At 36.2% G+C, this 19,853-nt stretch overlaps 1 protein-coding gene across 2 annotated transcripts in view; it reads right to left on the reverse strand.

Moving 5' to 3' along the window:
• Window positions 1-558: 558 nt before the first annotated feature.
• The window catches only part of LOC111511666 (uncharacterized), a 53,481-nt gene continuing 34,186 nt past the window's right edge, over window positions 559-19,853 (reverse strand). The window contains exons 5-8 of one of the 2 annotated variants that reach the window (XM_074180359.1): window positions 16,979-17,293; window positions 12,757-12,959; window positions 9,139-9,424; window positions 559-2,210 (exon numbers count right to left, since the gene is read on the reverse strand). In XM_074180359.1, the coding sequence (XP_074036460.1) occupies window positions 1,198-2,210; window positions 9,139-9,424; window positions 12,757-12,959; window positions 16,979-17,293 (1,817 nt within the window). In that variant the 3' untranslated portion in view covers window positions 559-1,197. The remainder of the gene's footprint in view (window positions 2,211-9,138; window positions 9,425-12,756; window positions 12,960-16,978; window positions 17,294-19,853) is intronic. The other variant, XM_074180360.1, reaches the window with a different exon arrangement.

Genomic DNA, 19,853 nt, shown 5'->3' on the forward strand with positions numbered 1-19,853 from the left:
AATCGATGAATTCGTTCCGAAGTACCTATTTTATTTTGATATTTTGTGATTTGATATTATTGAATATTGAGTTCTTGTTACAATACTGCATAATTTTGAGTAAAAATAACTTTGCACCAAAAACTTTCAAAATTAATTTACTCTTCAAAAAAATTGACCGTGGTTAACACCATAGTTGTGTATTTTGTAATATTATCGGCTTTTGAAATGAACCGTCGTATATAGGATGCTGTCTATTTGACGTTTCAGCAAAAATTTTTTTTGTAGTCCCCATTAAAAAAAATGGTCAAAAAATATAACTTCACTTAGATGGCCACGCCTTCAAATCTAGATGTATTTTTCAACACTGAACAACTTTTCTAATATTTCCCAAGATTTTTCAAAATAAGGGTACGTTACTCCTGTCACAAAATCAAATATTTGAAGGCCCCTCGTATATTACATGTGTTGTACTGTATTTTGTTGGTGCATATTCAGTTCTAGGGGATGCACTAACTTTTATCAAGAATAATTTTTTGTCGAAAAACCCTTAATAAATAAGTTTCCCATAATGTGCATACTTTGAGGATGATACTGAATAATGCGTGAAAGTAGAATATCAACATATTATTGAACTCAATGCCTGATATCCCCCAAAATCATCAAAAAATATATTACATCCCATAATTCCATCATGATTTGATTCAAAGTTGTTTACCGATAACAATTATTTTGCCAGGTGTCAGAAAAAATACTGGTATGTAAAAAATTCATATTTCGAATTTTTCATGCATTCAAGTATGCCAATTTGCAACATAATCACTTGATCTGTTGAGAGTATGAAATAGGTCGCTATCTGAATGAAGCAATTGCCAGGGGCGCTCATCATTTAAATAGGTGTAAGTCAATAACATGGCATTTGCCTCACCAGATTTCTTTAATAATGAGCTGTTCATTAGGTCAGATTATAAAGTCATCAGTGTAGAAAATAAAAGAGGAAATAATGTAACATCAATAATCGCAAAACCTAAAATGAATCGGGACAGATTCGTTAACAACTGGTTTCTAGTATATCATGTATTTCCCAATGAGATCTGAAGAACAAACCTCAAAATTCACTAGCCAAATTTCTCATCTAATATCTATTATTCCACTCTAATTCTACCAGAAAAATATTGGCACATTTTTTGAACGTTTTCCTTGCCATTTGGGTACAATTCAGAAGAGTTTCAGTTTCCAAATAGATACGGGCCTTTTAAAAACCGTTACGTGCCCTTGTTCCTTACCGCCGATAATATAAACATAAATGGGTACAGAAGACTCTACCGGTCCACTCATCGGCCGAATAGGTGGAATGCTGTCCATTCTGTTTTCCACCCTACCGGCGCTAAGGGCTCTAGTTTTTTCCCCGTGACACCTGCTCTGTAGCTGGTTCTGACCTACGTCTAAGGACTTAGGAGGTCGATTCACTCTACTTGCGTGTTTGAAGCACACTCTAGTGTTCCTTCCTAAGGTGCCGTCGTAATCCTGGAGTTCTAACGTATCTTCCTCATCCGATTTGACCGTTTCAGGAGTTAGAAGTTTAACAACGTTTTTCTTATCTATTTTGTCGTTCAATATCGATTTTATATCCGGTCCCATATAATTGGGATTGCAGAAACCAAATGGCCCATTTTTATCTCTGTTAATTCTCTGATTTTCGTCTTGTGGGGTTCCAGTTTTTACGCTGTAACTGCTCGCAGAGGAAAGTCTGTTGACTGTTTCGATACTGCAGTAGTCTGAAGTAGACGAAACGTTTTCCTGTGATTTTTCTGGCAGGGAATTTATCAGCTGTTGGTATAGGGGGTTATCTGCGTAGCCTATATGGGAACTGTAGCTGTCCCCTTTCTTGATAGGTTGAAATGTTTCATAAAGGTTTTTCTCATTGTTAGCTTGAACTGTACTGAGTTTTTCTTTCGCTTTCGTATGCTTATCGAGAAGATCATTTTCTTCTTCACTGTCTAAATACACCAATTTCGTAGCTTCCACAGGCGTCAATACTGGTGTTGGCAGGGACAGAATTGTGAAATTTGGCACAGATACTGGTTCACGCGGCATTTTCATAGAAGAAAAATCGAATTCTACCCGTTTTCTAGTGGTGGGTTCCTTGAGTTCTCCGTCCAAAGTAGGAGAGACGTCTATTTGATATTTCTTCTTTATGACGTAGGCTGACTTGGATTTTATCATTGTACCTGAAACATAAAATAATTGAGTACCAACGTATTATCATTACCTCACTACAAAACTTTTTACAATACAATACTTTATTTTTCCTGAGACTTTTTTACAAGCATGGAAATCGTCATATACACAGTAAAGATTGGAGTTGAAAAATATCAAGTGATAAAATATGGAACAAACATAAAAAAAATTAAATCAATAGTAGATGTAGGAGATAATTATATAAAACAAATAAAAAAATACATAGTATAAACAGTAGAATATTAACAAGCAAACAATCGTGATGTCAAGCAGCCAGATCAGTTTGAAAATATTCATCAAGTGAATAAAAGGCAATTTTGTAGAGAATATTTTCAACGCTATTTTTGAAATTAATGGGATTTGAAATTTTCTTAATGAATGTTGGAAGTTTATTGAATATTTTTATAGACATAACATGAGGTCCGTTTGATACAGATGTTAATTTGTGTATCAGATTATAATTTTGCCTGACAGTATAACCAGCAGCTATGCGGATAGTATCCCTTAGCTGAAACTCATGGTAATGATTCTTAATGTAAGTGACACAATTTAAAATATACATGGATATCACAGTTGAAATTTGTAACTCAGTAAATAACTGCTTACAAGAATCACCATATTTTTCAAAACACATGGTTGTTAGTATCTTTTTTTGAGCAATCAACAGATCATTCAATTTGCTGCTGTTACCGTAGCAGACTAAGCAATAATTTGGACTAGAATGAACATAGGCATATTAGTAACTTAATGAAATATTTATAGGGACAGAATTTCTGAGATTACAAATGACGAAACAATGCTTGGATAATTTTATAGAAATAGAGTCAATATGATCATTCCAGGATTATTGTGTTCAACCCTAAGAATTTGACTGATTTTTTCTGCACAATAGATTTAGTATTAGCTCTAACTAATATACTGCAGTCCATTTCTCTAAGCGAGAAAACAATGGTATTAGATTTATTGCTATTCAGTACGAGGCCGTTTCTGGCGCAGTAATTAAACATATTAGCAACTGCAATATCAGCCTGGTCAATGTTGTTGATTAATATTAGAGATGTCGTTGACGAATCAGAGAAAGACAGTAGGACCCAGGACCCTACCTTGGGGAACACCTGTTAATATGCTACGATTTTCAGAATGATATATTCCATATTTTTGAGCCTAACCTTAACAGATTGTGATCTACCAGTCAGATAAGACTTAATCCATTCTAGACTTTGGCTGCGAATTCCAGTATCATAAAGTTTATCAAGGAGAAGTTGATGGTTGATGGTATCAAATGCACGTGGCAAATCAAATAGAATTCTGATCGATTTTTCGCCATTTTCAAATTTGGATAAAACATGCTTGACCCAGAGAAAGAGTAGCATCTTGGGTGGATAAATCAGATTGGAATCCATATTGGCTCTTTGCGAGTAGGTTATACTTTTTACAGAAAGATACAAGTCTGATGAGATAGGATCTTTCGAAAATTTTTGAAAATGAAGACATCAATGCAATACCTCTGTAGTTGGAGATTAAGTGCTTATCAATTTTCTTGTGAACAGGAACAACAATAGCATGTTTAAGACACGAGGGAAATGGACCCTCAAGGAAAGAGAGATTAAGTAGGTATGTAAGTGGTTCAATGATTAGTTCAGCAACATACAACAATACTCTACCTGGTAATTCATCAAAGCCACTACTAGAGTTCTTAGACGATATGGACTTGATGATATCAAGAAGTTCAGTTTCGTCTAAAGGATGAAGAAAAAAAGAGTTTGTTTTTATATCGTGATGATGTTCACCAGCAGGTTCAGAATCATTGATTAGAGAATGTACAGAGTCAATGAAATAATCATTAAAGACTTGAGGAATAACAGGACCACCATGAAACCGAGTTCCATCATCAGTTTCAAAATAATTCGGAAAACAATTGCTCATATTATTGAATGTTGTATTCTGTTTAATTATATTTCAGGCAACTTTGGATTCGTTATCAGCTTCAAGGAATTTGTTACTGAAATACTCTTTTTTTGAATGGTCAATTTTTTTTCTATGATTCTTCAACATAATTTTGTACTGCTCAGTAACGATTTCATCATATAATGAACTGCGCATCACAGGGCAATAACAATCACAGGCAAAGAAATTGAAAACATTTTATTTTTCTGAGGAAAGAAATACTAAACTTCAGTTACGAACAGTCTATTATGTCAAAGTCACCCTACATGTCTCCTTTCAGTAAATTGATGGATGTAGCCGTTACTGAGTGGTAAGAAATCATCATGAAAAATGAGAAATGAAACATTTTATGTTTTTATACCACTTGAATTTGTAACGTTACTGCAGTTTCGTCCTACAAGGACTTCATCTGACAGAAGTACCCAGTCCAACGAAGGAAACACAAATATTTTGGAAAAAATATAGCACGTATTCAAAAAACACTTCATTGTAACATTTTCACTAAACAGTTTTACAAAAACGCAACATGTGTTTCGCCATACAATGGCTTCTTCGGACGTGTTTTTACTAACTACCCTTTACATATGCAATGCTGAATATTCCCAATTTTTTACTCATCAGTGCGAGATAGTGACCATCATCGACCTAAAGTCAATGCTATGCGAAATTCTTTCAGAATATTTCATTCCTCGTCTTAAGATGGAGCAAACAACAAAAATGTCACTCCATCTATAGTTCGTTCAGTATTGTCTGAGAGTAAAATAATTTCAAGAATGCAAACATGTCGCTACATCAAAGAAAGCAACATTGTCGTCTCAAGCAAATAGCACTGCAATTCACCCACAAAATCATTGAGATATGTCTACCCTCTATATCCATTGAGGACGCCGCTAACGAGCCATTAAAATACGGTTATGCGACAAAGAATGCGAAAACACCGACGAAGAATGCGTAAATACCGCCAAAAGAACCGCTCGATGTTTTATCTGGATAATATTAATAGGCGTCGGACTGGGGGTATTAATATAAATTTTCTATTGATATATTCTGTATGAAGAGAAGATAATTAAAATATGGTGAAAACTAATTTTGTTTAAATATTTTATTTTGGGAAGAACAATTTATATTTGAAATAGTTTTTTATTATTTAGAATTTCTACCTTCTACAGTTAAATTTACAAATAAATACAAATGTAGAACGAGCAAAAAGTTACTGCATTTGATAAATTAGCTTTTTTGAAAAAATCAAATTTGTCATTAATTTAAATTTAAAAAATTTTGAATATTAAAAGAATTATGTATCACCTGGTGACGTTTTAAAGACTCTATCCATTGCCTTTATCCAACCTATTCAACTCAACACATTATAATTTGTAGTTATGATTCGTCTTTTGATGTAAATAAATTTGATATTATCATTATCATTGACACTGATAATATCAAATTGATCGTCGGTATGATAATGAAGATGGATAAAGTATTCGAAACATCACCAGATAAGTATACAAATAGAATAGATTTCCGCGGTTACAACATCTGATTTCGAGTTGAACCGCTTTCAAAAGTTTGCGTTGTTTGACGTTCCGGCTTCGACTTTGACATTTTCAGGAAGTAGAAAAGTGTGGCTGCACTGAGAGATACACTTTATATATTCTTGTTGATTTGGAAATGAATATTCATATTCGTTATTGGATTTTATAGTTGATTCAGAAACAATTTTATATATTTAATGGAAATACTTACTTCCAATAAGACATTGCCATAATTTTAATCTGAAAAAAAGCTACAGGGATTCGTTGAGTGATTCTTCACTGGATGAAACAGTTTCATTACGATTGATGACAACTGGAATAATTTTTTCTGATAATGAGTCTATGCGATCATCCAGATCCCAAATGTCTGCTTCGATTCTGATTGTTGTGTGGACACATGTGGGATACATGTGGGATCATCCAGATCCCACATCTCTGCTCCGATTCTGATTGTTTTGTGGATACAGTTTTCCCCAGCTTTTTGGTCGACTGTTTCCAGAGCACTGTATAGATATTTCTTTACTCCATACAGCTTGAAGATCTTATTATTCTTTGCGATGAATACTTCAACTTGAGCCCAAACCAACTCTATAGAATTCAATTCTCAGTGATAAGGCGGCAACCAAAGAACCGACATTCCTTTTGTCTTCGCCATCTCATCGCTGACATACCTGACGAGTTTTGACTTGTGACGTATTGAGCTACTTTGTTAATTTTGGAATAAACAGCGAGCTACCCACACGGAAGCCACGTAACGCAACGTAAATGAAATAATCCACAGTTAATTTATCATTATATGTATTTATTTTACTTTTCAACTGGTAATATATAATACATAGGTACTAATAATAAACTAATAACAAAATAACTAATATTATTAATACGTACTTGTTCATAGCTACATTCCTACCTATCAAACGAAGGTGTTTGAAAAATAAACACAAACTTTTATCCAGCCACAACGGCATGTCACGTATGATTTGAAAATAGTTGATAATAACAACAAAAAAGTAACGCACTATCATGAACATAAACATTGAAAAATAAAGAAGCACGTTCAATGAGAAGGCTGACACTCAGACTCATCGATAATTTTTTCAATGTTTGCAGTATAATTTGATGCAGCCATTCGAATACAAATGTTCATCTGTAAGTCGATATTTGTTCTTGATAAACTTCATATTGGAAAAAGAAAATTCACACAAATAGGTTGAACTGAATAATGCTTTCACTTTCAAGGCAACACGGCATAGAACTGAATATTTGTCTTTACTTACAATAGGCCAGATACATTCAGTACTTGAGACTAACGATTTTAAGGCTAAATCATTTTGGAACTCAATGACTTCCATTTCTGTTGCAGCGATGTCTTCGCGAGAAAACCAAAATCTCTAAGCCAGATTGAATTTTCTAGTTCCGGAGTCGGTTCATCGCGTTGTTTGAAAAATTGAACTGTGCCAGATGGGACATCATTAAAACGTTTCAGCACCCGTCCTCTACTTAACCATCGGACTTCAGAGTGAAGGAGTAGGCCCCCTTATTGACAATCAACTTCATCGGCCAAGGTTCTGAATAATCTTCTTTGTAACGCTTGAGCTCTAATCTTGTTCACAATTTTTACCACCAGTTTCATAACGTTGTTTAGTTTCAGAAAATTTCCACATAATGCTTGCTGATGGATAATGCAGTGGTTATAGAGAAATTGCGGAAAAGTTCTATCTTTACGACATAACGCCACCAGACCCTTATCACATCCCACCATAGCTGGAGCGCCATCGGTTGTCAAGCCTACCATTTTCGATATTGAAATTTTCTCGGAAAAAATAATATTTTCAAATGAGAAAACAAGTCATGTCCAGTAGTGTGTCCTTTCAGTGGAATGAACTTCTAAAGATCTTCAATCGTAAAATTACTAAAAACCATCCTGACGAACACGGCCATCTGGGCAGTGTCAACGACATCTGTTGATTCATCCAGTTGAAGCGAAAAATAAACACAGTTATCTAAGTCAGTTCTTAACTGTAAAAAAATATCATTGCTCATTACTTCTACACGTCTCATCACTGTATTAGCGGAAAGTTGCATAGATTTTATAGCTGAAACTATCTCGTCTTTATTTCTAAAGTTGGCAAATAACGAATCAGCAGCTTCTAAAAACGCCTGTTTTATCATTTCCCCGTCTTCATAAGGTTTTTTTTTATGCAATTGTCTGGGACACACGGTACGATGCTTCAGTTGCAGCCTTATTTTTGTCGACTGTTCTCAAAAATTACTGATTGTTGTCCAATTAACTGCTTTTTTAACTGTTTCAGTTTCTCCTTTCTGGCGGCAGAATGTAGTGGGAATGATTTTTCAAAATTAGAATGTACAGTTTCATGATGTCTCTCAATATTTCCTTTTTAGCAACGGAGACCGAAGTATTACATAACAAACACGCATTTTTATCTTTAACTTCTGTAAAAAAGTATTGTTCTTCCCATTCCGAATGAAAATGGTATGTCTTTACCTTCTTACAACTGCTTGCCATAATATTATTTTTGTTGTTCTCTACTAACCCAACCGCTGGACGTTGGTTACGCATTCAGTTTTAAACTAAGCGCAATGTCGCCGCGCCGTGCATATTTATCCCGTTCAAAGTAATCCAGATCGTTCTCGAACACTAACGCGCTGGTCCGGCTGGTCGGTTCTAGCCGATTCTAGCTTGATGGCGTCAGCGGCAGATCGCTCACCGCAACGTTTCCGATGTTTATGTTTAATATTATGACAATTAGAATTTTTTGTGAAATTTTCGGAAGCTTCTCTGATTTTTGCAGTTTATATTTTTCAAATTAAAATCGTTGTGAGAGCTACCAGAATTGCCTCCGCGAGCTACCGGTAGCTCGTGATCGACAGGTTGGCAACCACTGATCTAGTGAATATTGTCAGTAAACTAACGAGGAGATTCTCAATTGGTTACAAGATGATCTGGCTCTGAGATATTCAGGTTATGGTACTTTGGAAGAAAATGATAAATCAAATCAGCAATTCAAAATAAAGAAAATTGTATTTTTTCAGTACGCTCCCATAAATCAAGTATATTACTAATTTTTTTGTGAAATAATCTACTATCATGAATATTACTGGAGTTTTATCCCTTCACCAAACCGTTATATCAACACCTCGACACGTGTTTCGATCACCAAGTGATCATCTTCAAGAGGAAGATTAAACAGTTGAATCTTCCTCTCGAAAATGATCACTTGGTGATCGAAACACGTATCGAGATGTTAAAATAACGGTTTGGTGTTGAGAAAAAACTCCAGTAGATAATATTCCTTACTACACCAAAGGTTCCAAACAGTGCATCACAATCTACTATCATGTTGTGATTTGGGTGTGAATTAAATGAATTGTGTGACAGGCATATCAATATGTATAATATATTTGAATCATATATTACCTCTGGATGGCGTGGCTATCTCGCTATCGATGATCTCAACATCTCCCTGCGGACTGGCATGTTGTTTCAATAAGCTCTCAGTGCTGTCGCCTGCACATCCAGTCAAAACGGTGTAACTACATTTATTGCTCATCCTTGGAATGTTGAGCTGAGATAATTTTTGAATTTCTTGAAGAAAACTTCTGGAAGACCTATTGGTATCGGCATATTGTTGAGCCAAGTCACTTCCATCATCATAGTTAGTTTGGGTAGGTTGAAAAACGTAAGTTTTTTCGCATGGTGCTACCTAAAAATGAATGAACTCATAGTAACTGTGAACTGTTAGGTAACCAGTTGAAACCCGGGCCCAAATATAAAGCATAAATAATACAACACAAGATAGTGGTGTTTTGACAAGCCGTAGGTCTCAGCAATGGCATCAGGCTGGAGCACGAATGCTTTGCAGAACTCAACTGACCTGGCTGAACACAAGCACTACAGGAAAATCCTTAAGGCGCTCTAAGAGCGGTGCCTGTGCGAAACTAGCGATTCACGTTGGGCTGGATCTCTGGAGTTTATTCCACATAAACGCAGTCCTCCAGATGAAAGAGTTCTCAAACAGTTAGAGGTGTACTGAGTTGAGCCTCAAAACGATGAGCAGCCACAGTACGTCACGAATTTCTGATATGTACCGCTCTTGGTGGAATCAAACGTGCCAAGTCACTTGAACACCTCCCGTGAAAGTATCTATAAAAGGTAGACAAATCTTCAACCTTTCTTCGATACTATCAAGATTGTGAGTGATGTTCGTGTCCCAATCAGGCGGATGGCACTTTTCTGGATGAAATCTATCAGCTTCAGGGTATGCTTATGGGCGGAGCTCCATACATGAGAACAATAGTCAAGAGAAGGTCTGATTTAAGCTCTATAAAGCATCAAAATTTGCTGAGGTGCGTAGTTTTTCAGTTTGGAACAGTGTTCCAAGCTTTCGAGAAGTAGCCTATGCAATTCCAGCGACATCATTGTGTCTGTATGAAGACGCAACCTATGGGATCGACAAAATAATCAATTCATGAATATCAATTATAAACGAAGCTCCCAAGGCGGTGCTTTGCAATGTTAAGCTTCGAAATTGATCACCAAGCGAGAATCGTCCTACATCTTTCACTGCGAAGCAACTAGTTCAAACCAGAGGCCAAAACAAAGCATTCGTTATCCAACACGAGACCTCTTTGTTGCTACTCAGGCGTGTCCTTCAAGGAATGTTGAGTCGTGGTTAAGACTAGCGTCTCCGATGGTAATTCGGGGTTAGGTGGGCTCTGGTTTCAACTAGTTACCTTCCAATGGAAGCTGCACTGGAAGACAGAAGGCAAATTTCGTTTGATGGTTAACGTCGAAGCTTACCTTTGCAACGGAACCTCTTTAGAAGCCTTGTTCAAGTCATATATTTATGAATCCCATGGAGGTATCATTCACTCAGGCTTGTGCTTTGAGTCCAGCATTGTATTGATGGTCATAAGGTGTAAGATCACGAATGATTGGACTTTGGTTTCAACTAGTTGCCATACAGTGAAAGTTAAAGGGAAAAACATAAGTCGCATCTCGTTCTGCAGTTAATGTCGAATTTTTTACCACCTTTGATATTCGTGGATTGAGATTTCTATCGTAAGGAGAGATGCAATAACTCTTTCTCAATCAATAATTCAATCAATTTAGTAATTATTATTGACCAATTGTTGCATTGAAAATAAATCAGTTTAGCATTGGGAGTGACTGACGATTTAAAGACCGTCACGTCAGCTCAAATTCGCCTTCAATGATATATTCATCTAGTTGAAGTTGAAATAAGTCTGCTACGTTACATGGCTAGGTGACACAGGATGATCATAACCATAGCCTATCCAGAACATCAGGCTAATCAGGCCAAAGTTTGGCTGCTTCATCTTGAAACATTAACTGACAGAAATGAAAAATGGGTTGTTTGCACATATGTTTGAATTCAACTTCATAGCCAGTTAATTCAACATTCACTGGTTCGGGACACATAGCATGTATTTTTAACAAATTATCAATTTTCACATACTGTGATTTGACATGGAACAGTCAAGTTGTCAATGTCACGGCTTGACCTTTTTATTTGACACTAAAGAAAACGTTACATGCGACTAACTTTAAGATGACCAAGTAATTTGAGTCAAAAAGATTCATATGTTGTAACTGATAGTGTCGGGTTATCTTCTTCTTTTTTTTTGGCCATAATTCAGATTATTATTTTTTACAGGGTGCTTTGTTTGAAACGTTAAATCAGTTAAATAATTACATTACATGAATAACTATTTTATGTGCAATTTTGCATTCATAAAAAAGTTGAGAATTACACCTAAGCATAAAATATGCTCATATTGTGTCTATTCTCTCAATTTTAATGGATCCTTAGGTCTATAGAAAACAAAACAACAAGTTTCCATATTATGAGTTCTGTCTGTTTAAAATCTGTTATATAATATATTGGAGAGAGAAGGTAAATGCAGTGGACCAAAGAGAAAGGAGTAGAGCGGGTATTTCATGAATGAATACTCCTTGGAATTTTCGTATAATATGATAAATTTGTGTCAGTTTTGTACTAGAGGATTCAAAAGATATTGTTAAACAATGTTGCATTTTCAGCGAGGTAAAATTTTAATTTTTTCTTGAATTTGGGAAGAGTTATAAATCACATATTGTCGCTTTTGCATCGAGCTATAATAAATTCTTCAGTCCACGAGGACAGCATCAACATTGACAAAATAGATAAGCTCTTACATAAACGTTACACTGTTGGAAAAAGCTTCGATTAATCAAAGTCTGAAGCCCCTAGAGTTTTATTACCACTCACATTTGCCCATTTGGCTCAGTCGGGCGAGACTCTGAATGTCAGTGTCGTGGATTCGAGGCCCACGTTAGGCGCCAAATGTAGCACATATTCACTCCTCAACAAAAAGATATTTCAATTTATTCGATAGGGTTGAGTTATAGTTCACATATTGTCGGTTAATCATTTGAATATAATAAATTATTCAGTCCACAGGATCAGCATCAACACTGACAAAATAGTTAAGCTCTAATTTGAACGCTACTCTGTTGAAAAAGGTTTTCATTCATCAGACAGAAGCCCATAGAGTTATAATACCACTCACCGTTGCCCGGCGACCTCAGTCGGTAGAGCATGAGACTCTTATCTCAAATCGAGCCCCACGTTGGTCGCCAAATGTAACACTTCTTCACTCTTCAACAAGTGAAAAATTATTATTCAACTGTCACTTAAGCATCATAATATAATAAATTCCTCAGTCCACATGAGGCATCAACAATGACAAAATAGATAAGATCTAAGTAGATAAGCTACACTGAAGTAAAAGAATTCGATTCATTAAAATCTGAAGCCTCCAAAGTTTTATTGGTGTTCACATGTATTACGCGAGAGAACTCCCACTCAACTAGACAGGGGAGGCGTTCTACAGTTTAAAACAATTCATTTTTTTATGTTGCTTCCATCGAATTTGAATGAAATCAGCTTCCCAACTCTCAGAAATGTCAAAAATGTTCACATTCGATTTACTTTTCAGTAAAATATTAAACACATACTCGTATTTCACATACCTTATTATTAGGAAGATAAGATGAATGTCTATTGCCTCTGTCAGCTGAAGAACAGGTACGTGTGCGTATTCTCGTCGCCTTGGAATCAAAAGATGTGACGGAAGATCCATTCAGAAGGAGTTCTGAGACAGTTATTGCTATACTCTCAGAGCGAGGTTGGGGTTTTAAGCCAGTTATTGATATTTTCTCCCAAGTTTCTAATGCTGAAATAATAATATATCAGACATCAAAAAAATGTTAAGATTATTTCAAAAGTTTTGTCCGTCTAATTTGAACTGTAATATCTCAATGATTATTTGTTCAATTCAATCGAAATTAGCACAATTTGAATCAGTGTGCTTTTGCCAACGTAATACAAGTCGAATAATTCCATCAGCATAAAACATGTTAGTAAAAAACACCTGGTAGACAGATGGATCGAAGAACAAACATGGAACGGGAGCTGGAATATACCGAGCGGATAGAAATCTAAACTACAGTTATCCGCTAGGACTATACACATCCGTCTTTCAGGTGGAACTGTATGATATCCTGCAGTGTGCAAGGCTTATTAAATTGAGGCCTCAAAGAAATGAGCGGATCTATATTTTTACAGACAGCAAGAGAGCACTAGGGGCTCTGACAAACCCGAAGGTGACATCAAAACTGGTCTAGGAATGCCATGAAGAACTGAATAAACTTGCAAACAGGAACAAATTAACTTTGTACTGGGTGCCAGGGCATTCAGAAATCACAGTTAATGATAAAGCTGATGAATACGCTAGACGCGGATCATCAACTTCATATATAGGTCCTGAACCAGCTCTGGAGGTACCAAACGCATTGGTACGAAACTAGATTAGGACATGGACCAATAAAAAGCACACAGAGTACTGGACAAAAGTACCTGGCAACAAACTCAGTTGAACCTTCATTAGGGAACCGTCCGAGAAAAGAACTGAAGAACTACTTCAATATCGGCTCAGAATAATTACAGGGTTACTAACCGGTCATTGTCCGCTTAGAGGACACCTGAATAAAATGGGGCTGTACAACGGAGATCTCAGCTGCAGATTATGCAACGAAGGGATAGAAACAGCTCTACACATCTTATGCGAATGTGAGGCACGCCCAGAAGAATATGATGGACATCCAACACGGAACCTGTACAAACTAGTACAGAGAACGAGACTGATGAAATGAGTGTCATGAGAAGATGGGAGAATAAACGAAATAAGCCCAAGAGGCTGCAGTGTTCTCTGAAAACTTGGACTGAATGGACAAGTCAGGCAGCTCCCAAGGTACCAATAAAAAATATGCAGCTTGCGTGAAACAATACGAAAAAAACATCTGGTATTGTGGAGAAACTATTCATGATGTTTGCATCACAGTAATGCACCTACTCACTTGGCATTGCTTGTTAGTAATTTTTTGTCCAAAACCACACCGTAATCATGCTGCAGCCACCATATTCACAAGATTTGCCCCCTACGATTTTTTCTTGTTACCGAAATTGAAGAGACCCATGGAAGGACAGCGATTTGCGAAGATTAAGGAGATAAAGCCGAATCCCTGAAAGGACTCAAGGACATATCAGTGCAAATCAGAACTAGTTCGAGGATTGGAAAAAATTCTGGCACACGTGTAATATATGAGAGGGAAACTACTTTGAATGGGCTCCTTCATAACATATCATATAATGAATGGCTCCAAAATGAGTGATAATCCAGTCATTTAAGCTTAAATTAGGTAAAAATCTCGGAATTCGAGATACCCAGCTGTAAGTCTGTAAATACTTGTATATTGACACCCTAAAAGTTGCCTCAAAACCTACATATGGTAGGGTGTGAGCAACTATTAAATTTCAAGGTCAAAGGTCACAAAAATCGTTTTTTTGGGCTTTTTATGGAAATATCTCATTTCCTATGGGTTTTTTGCTATTTGTATTCATTATCAATATTGTAGAATACAAAATTCTCTACAAATTTTGTTTAAAAAATTTTTTTATACGGTGAACCGTTTTCGAGATAGAGGGCGGAGAGCACGCGGTCACAGCATCACTTCAGGTCAACCGGTGCCTCCGGTCGAAAACGCGCCATATATATTTGATGAACTATCGATAAATCAATGATTATAAATATTTTTCAACTTTTATTAACTATTATATTATATTTTATCATTTTCTTCATGCATTAAATCTATAAATATTCAATAATACTGATAACCGTTTACTAAAATTAAAAAATAATTAAGAGAAAAACTTAAATCATAATATAATTACATTCCCATTCACACTACTGACATTTTAAATAGAAAATAATTTAGTGCCTCTTTAAAATCTGTAAATTTTAAAATTCTTCCACTACATCAAATCGAAATAACAAAGATAAGTTCATTAATATGTTAATTGAAAAATTACAAGCTGCAAATATTACTACTAAACAAGCCAGAGATGATGCGGATGTTCTTATTGTTGAAACTGCAATTGAAGAATCAAAGCCAAAAAAAACTGCAGTTATAATAGGACAAGATATTGATTTACTTGTCATTTTAATTGGGCGCACACTGTCTTACGAACAAGAAATTTTCTTTAAAAAAGTTGGGAAAGGTAATGTAAAAACGGAGATATACTCGACTAAAAGTTTTGATAATTATCCTCATTCTAAAAAACAAATTTTATTTCTGCACGCACTAAGTGGCTGTGACACAACTTCTGCGCTTTATAAAAAGGGAAAAAATCATTTTTAAAAGTTCTTGAGAAACTGACAAATTTGGATGAACTAACTGCAGCATTTGAGGAAAAAAATTGTTCGGCCCAGAGATTATTAGAGAGTGGAACTCAAACCTTATTGGCAGTCTATAATGCCTCGAAATCTGTGAAAAGTCTCGATCATCTTCGTTATATGCATTACGTCAAGTCTACAAAACTTAATAAACAAGTGCAGCTGCTCATCAACATTTCAACCTTGTATATTATCAAGTTCAAACTTGGTTAGGACATGATTTGGAACCCCAGGTATGGGGTTGGGCAATGCGAAACGATTTTCTGGAGCCTATCATGACAATTTCACCACCTGCTCCAGAAGATTTGCTAAATACAATTTTCTGCAACTGCAAGAGTGGTTGTGGTTCGCGATGCGGATGCAGGAAAGCGGGCTTGCAATGCTCTTTAGCTTGTGGCCAATGTAATGGGCAAGCTTGTCTCAATGCTCTACCATATCAGAGCGACATTAACCAAGATGGAACCTTTGACCCCGAAATCATGGAAGAACTTGAGACAAATGCCATTGAAGACGATAATGGAGACCAGTTTGAAATTTACCAGATTCAATTTAATAAAAAGATTAATTCATAATTTATTTGTTTTTTTTTTCATCATGTAAGAAGTTATAAATATTAATTAGGTTAAAATTCAAATATAATTCCTATATTTTCATTAACAATTCTGCAATTACATGGGCAGGTAAATGTTGTTAAATAAATTAATACTGAATAAAAAGTGGATAAGTTAGGAAAAAAATGATAAAATATAATATAATAGTTAATAAAAATTGACAAATATTTATAATCATTGATTTATCGATAGTTCATCAACTATATATGGCGCGTTTTCGACCGGAGGCACCGGTTGACCTGAAGTGATGCTGTGACCGCGTGCTCTCCGCCCTCTATCTCGAAAACGGTTCACCGTATAAATATTTTTTGTAAACAAAATTTGTAGAGAATTTTGTATTCTACAATATTGATAATGAATACAAATAGCAAAAAACTCATAGGAAATGAGATATTTCCAAAAAAAGCGCAAAAAACCGATTTTTGTGACCTTTGACCTTGAAATTTAATAGTTGCTTACACCCTACTATACCATATGTAGGTTTTGAGACAACTTTTATGGTGTCAATATACGAGTATTTACAGACTTACAGCTGGGTATCTCGAATTCCGAGGTGAACTTACTATAATCACTGGACTATGACTCGCCTGGGGCTAATGAATGCTTAAAACCGACCGACCCTGAAAATGTATTTTCTGATTGTTCCTTTATGAACCTCAATTTTGTCTACTGGTTCGCATATTATCCTCAAACATTCCTATATTTCTTTTCAATTCCTTGGATATGCCACAAAAGCCATCGTATATAGCATGCTGCTGAAAATCAGTGTGAATAATTTCTGTATTTGTCTACATAGTTATTTAAATCATTTTCAATTCAAAAACACCAAGTGATTCAATGAACACTCACCAAACCTGAACTTCCATAAATCATTGCAAGTTTGACCACTCCGCTCACCCCCAAATACCAGCATGCAAGAAGATGGCAACTTGCAAGCCGCGTGACTATGCAGTGGTCCAGGATTGATTTTGCTCTTGACACAATGCCAAGTTCTCGATGAAATGTCCCATTTCCAGAGATCCGACCTCTCTTGAAGGTCAGTCATGCCGCCGTATATCCACATCGATTCTTCTTGGAGGACAGCCGAATGTTTGTGGCGAGGTGGAGGAGATTGGTCTGATCCTTTGCTTGGTGAGGTCGATACTAAGTGCCATGATCCTGTGTCTGTTGAAATAATTAAAATAATAAAATAGAGCCTTCACAAGTACCTAATCACTACAATTTTTCTAAACCGAAAGATATATCAATAACGGGTCGAACTTTCACAGAAAAGTCGAGAAGTTTTTTAAAAAGCAGTAATCTGTAAAAAGCAACTGAAGCTGTTCTACGCGTAGTATACCTCAAACTTGTTAGTGGTTGTCTGAACTTGAATTAAAAAATGCAGTATTGGTATTCATTCATCAGTATATTAGTATACGTTTGCCTTCCGTGCTTCACGAAAATAAGAATTTGTGAAATTTTTTAAATGGTTGAGTACGGTGTTACTTTCACAAGGTAAGTTAGTAATTTCGTTTACGTTTTTATTTTTTCGGGAGGAATATCTACTATTTAGCAGTTATTTAATGTTGATGCAAGTGAACATGTGTGTCCTATATGTAGAACAATGAGCGCATACTATAACGTTTTTTTAGGGGATTTCTCTACATGAAGCTTTGACAATGATAGATGATGATTTACAAGCAGGTACAATAATATTGTCAAACAACGCATTAAGCCCGGCTAGCGTAGAGATACGCAATATTTAGAAACCTCTAATCAAGCGAAACACGACCAACTCCCGCCAAACGGTCAGGTTCCGCTAAAACCGATGAAGCGGAAAGAGGGAAAAGGGGATACGTGAAAGCGCCCGAATGACCCATAAATAGTCAGATCTCGGAGAAATAAGTCCAGTTATCACCCGAAGACGACTGTGGATACTAACAATCGAAACGTCGTGAAGTAACTTGGTTTGGAATCTTTTAATTTTTAATTTTCATTTCTTGTTTATATTTTTTTATAATTTTTATCTCGTGTTAATAGTTTAATTTTTTAATTTTTTGTAATAAGTAATTTCATTGTAATTTCAGTTTTTTTGCCTAATATAATTGTTATTTTTTTAGTTAATATCTTTTTTAATTTTTACAGATTCTTTTCGGTATTTCAAATCGATTTACATCATATTAGACAATGGAAGTCCGAACTAATGAAATGCACCAAAAAACTACATTCAAACGAACGTACAATAACCCTGTTTTCGCCCAGTAATGATTGTGGTGATATCACCGATGATGATTGTGGAAACGAAGACAACATCGACATAAATAATTTGCCTGCAAAGTGAATGTTGGGTGTCTTCCACACATCACTATGATCATGACTGGAATTCAGATGATGAAATATCATTGTCAGAAATGAAAATCAAGCAGAAAAAACAAACATCAAAGGGGGTTTTCCTTCTTGTTGGAAGATTGCTAGCTTTCAGCCGATTTCCAAAAAGGGCAAGAAAACTCTTTCAGTTGCTTTGCTATGAGCGATATCAAAAATCGTGGAGAAAGCCGTAAACCCCTATATCCACAAATATTTGGAAGTCTTCAACATCTTGGGCGACCATCAATATAGCTTTCGGAAACAAAGATCAACAGGCGACCTTCTATCTTGTGTCGCCCATATTGGGAGTAACGCAATGCAGAAATATGGAGAGTCAAGAGCTGTTGCACTTGACATTTCTAGGGTTTCCTAGCCAAACTTTGATGCTATGGCTTTTCGGATCATTTTTGTGTATGGCTCTTCAACTTCCTGAAATAACGTTCCCTGCAAGTGACCGTCGATGGATATCTCTCGAATTCTTTCAACATCAACGTTGGTGTTTCCCAGGGATCCATATTGTCTGCAACAACAATGTTTATCAACGACTTATTAGAAAAAAACAAGAATCCAATATATTGCTTTGCTGACGACAGCACACTTGTCTCGTCATTACATTTGGATTCCAAGACATCGACTGCGGATGCAGTCCGGAGGTTGCATATCTTAATGAGGATCTGAAAGTAATTTCGAATTGGGGTGAAAGTAACCAGGTTCAATTCAATGCCACAAAAACCGAGTCATCGGTTTTCTCCAAATAGATGAATGTTTTCGAACGAACCACCACCAATATGTCATGGCACAATCATGTCGTCGGAATTGCAAAGGCTGCTTCTCGAAAGCTTAGAACACTGTTCTGAACCAGAAAACTATACAGACCTCAGCAACTTTTGATGCTTTATAAGACTCAGATCAGACCTTCTTTGGAGTATCGTTCTCATGTATGGAGCTCTGCCCCCAAACATACCCTGAAGCAGCTGTATTTCATCCAGAAAAAAAACATCCTACTGATTGGAGACGCGAACATCGCTTGCAACCTTGATAGTCTGGAACATGGAGGAAAAGTTGCGCAAAAGCATAGAAGAATCTACTTCAAAACATGACAATTTCTGTCGGTTGTTCAAATCGTGGGGCATCCACTTTTTACCCTTCTGATCTTTCCAATACGTTTCAAACTACAAAAAAAACGCATAGAGGCTGACGCCCAGTTTTTCGGCCATGCCAGGCACGGTTTGTGACGGGTAAGTCTCCACCAAGGTCCCTAAATTCTCGTCCTGGATCACCTTTGGTCGACCACTTTCATTACCAAATGCCTGGTTGGTTTTTCGGGCTGTTTCGGCATCGCTTTGGTTCAATTTGAATCAGTAAAGGAAAATTGGCA

The sequence above is a fragment of the Leptinotarsa decemlineata genome, unplaced genomic scaffold (genome assembly GCF_025532065.1).
Source record: "Leptinotarsa decemlineata unplaced genomic scaffold, Ldec_3_MD MMD2_tig00026294_RagTag_RagTag, whole genome shotgun sequence".
In the NCBI taxonomy this organism is placed as follows: Eukaryota; Metazoa; Arthropoda; class Insecta; order Coleoptera; family Chrysomelidae; genus Leptinotarsa; species Leptinotarsa decemlineata.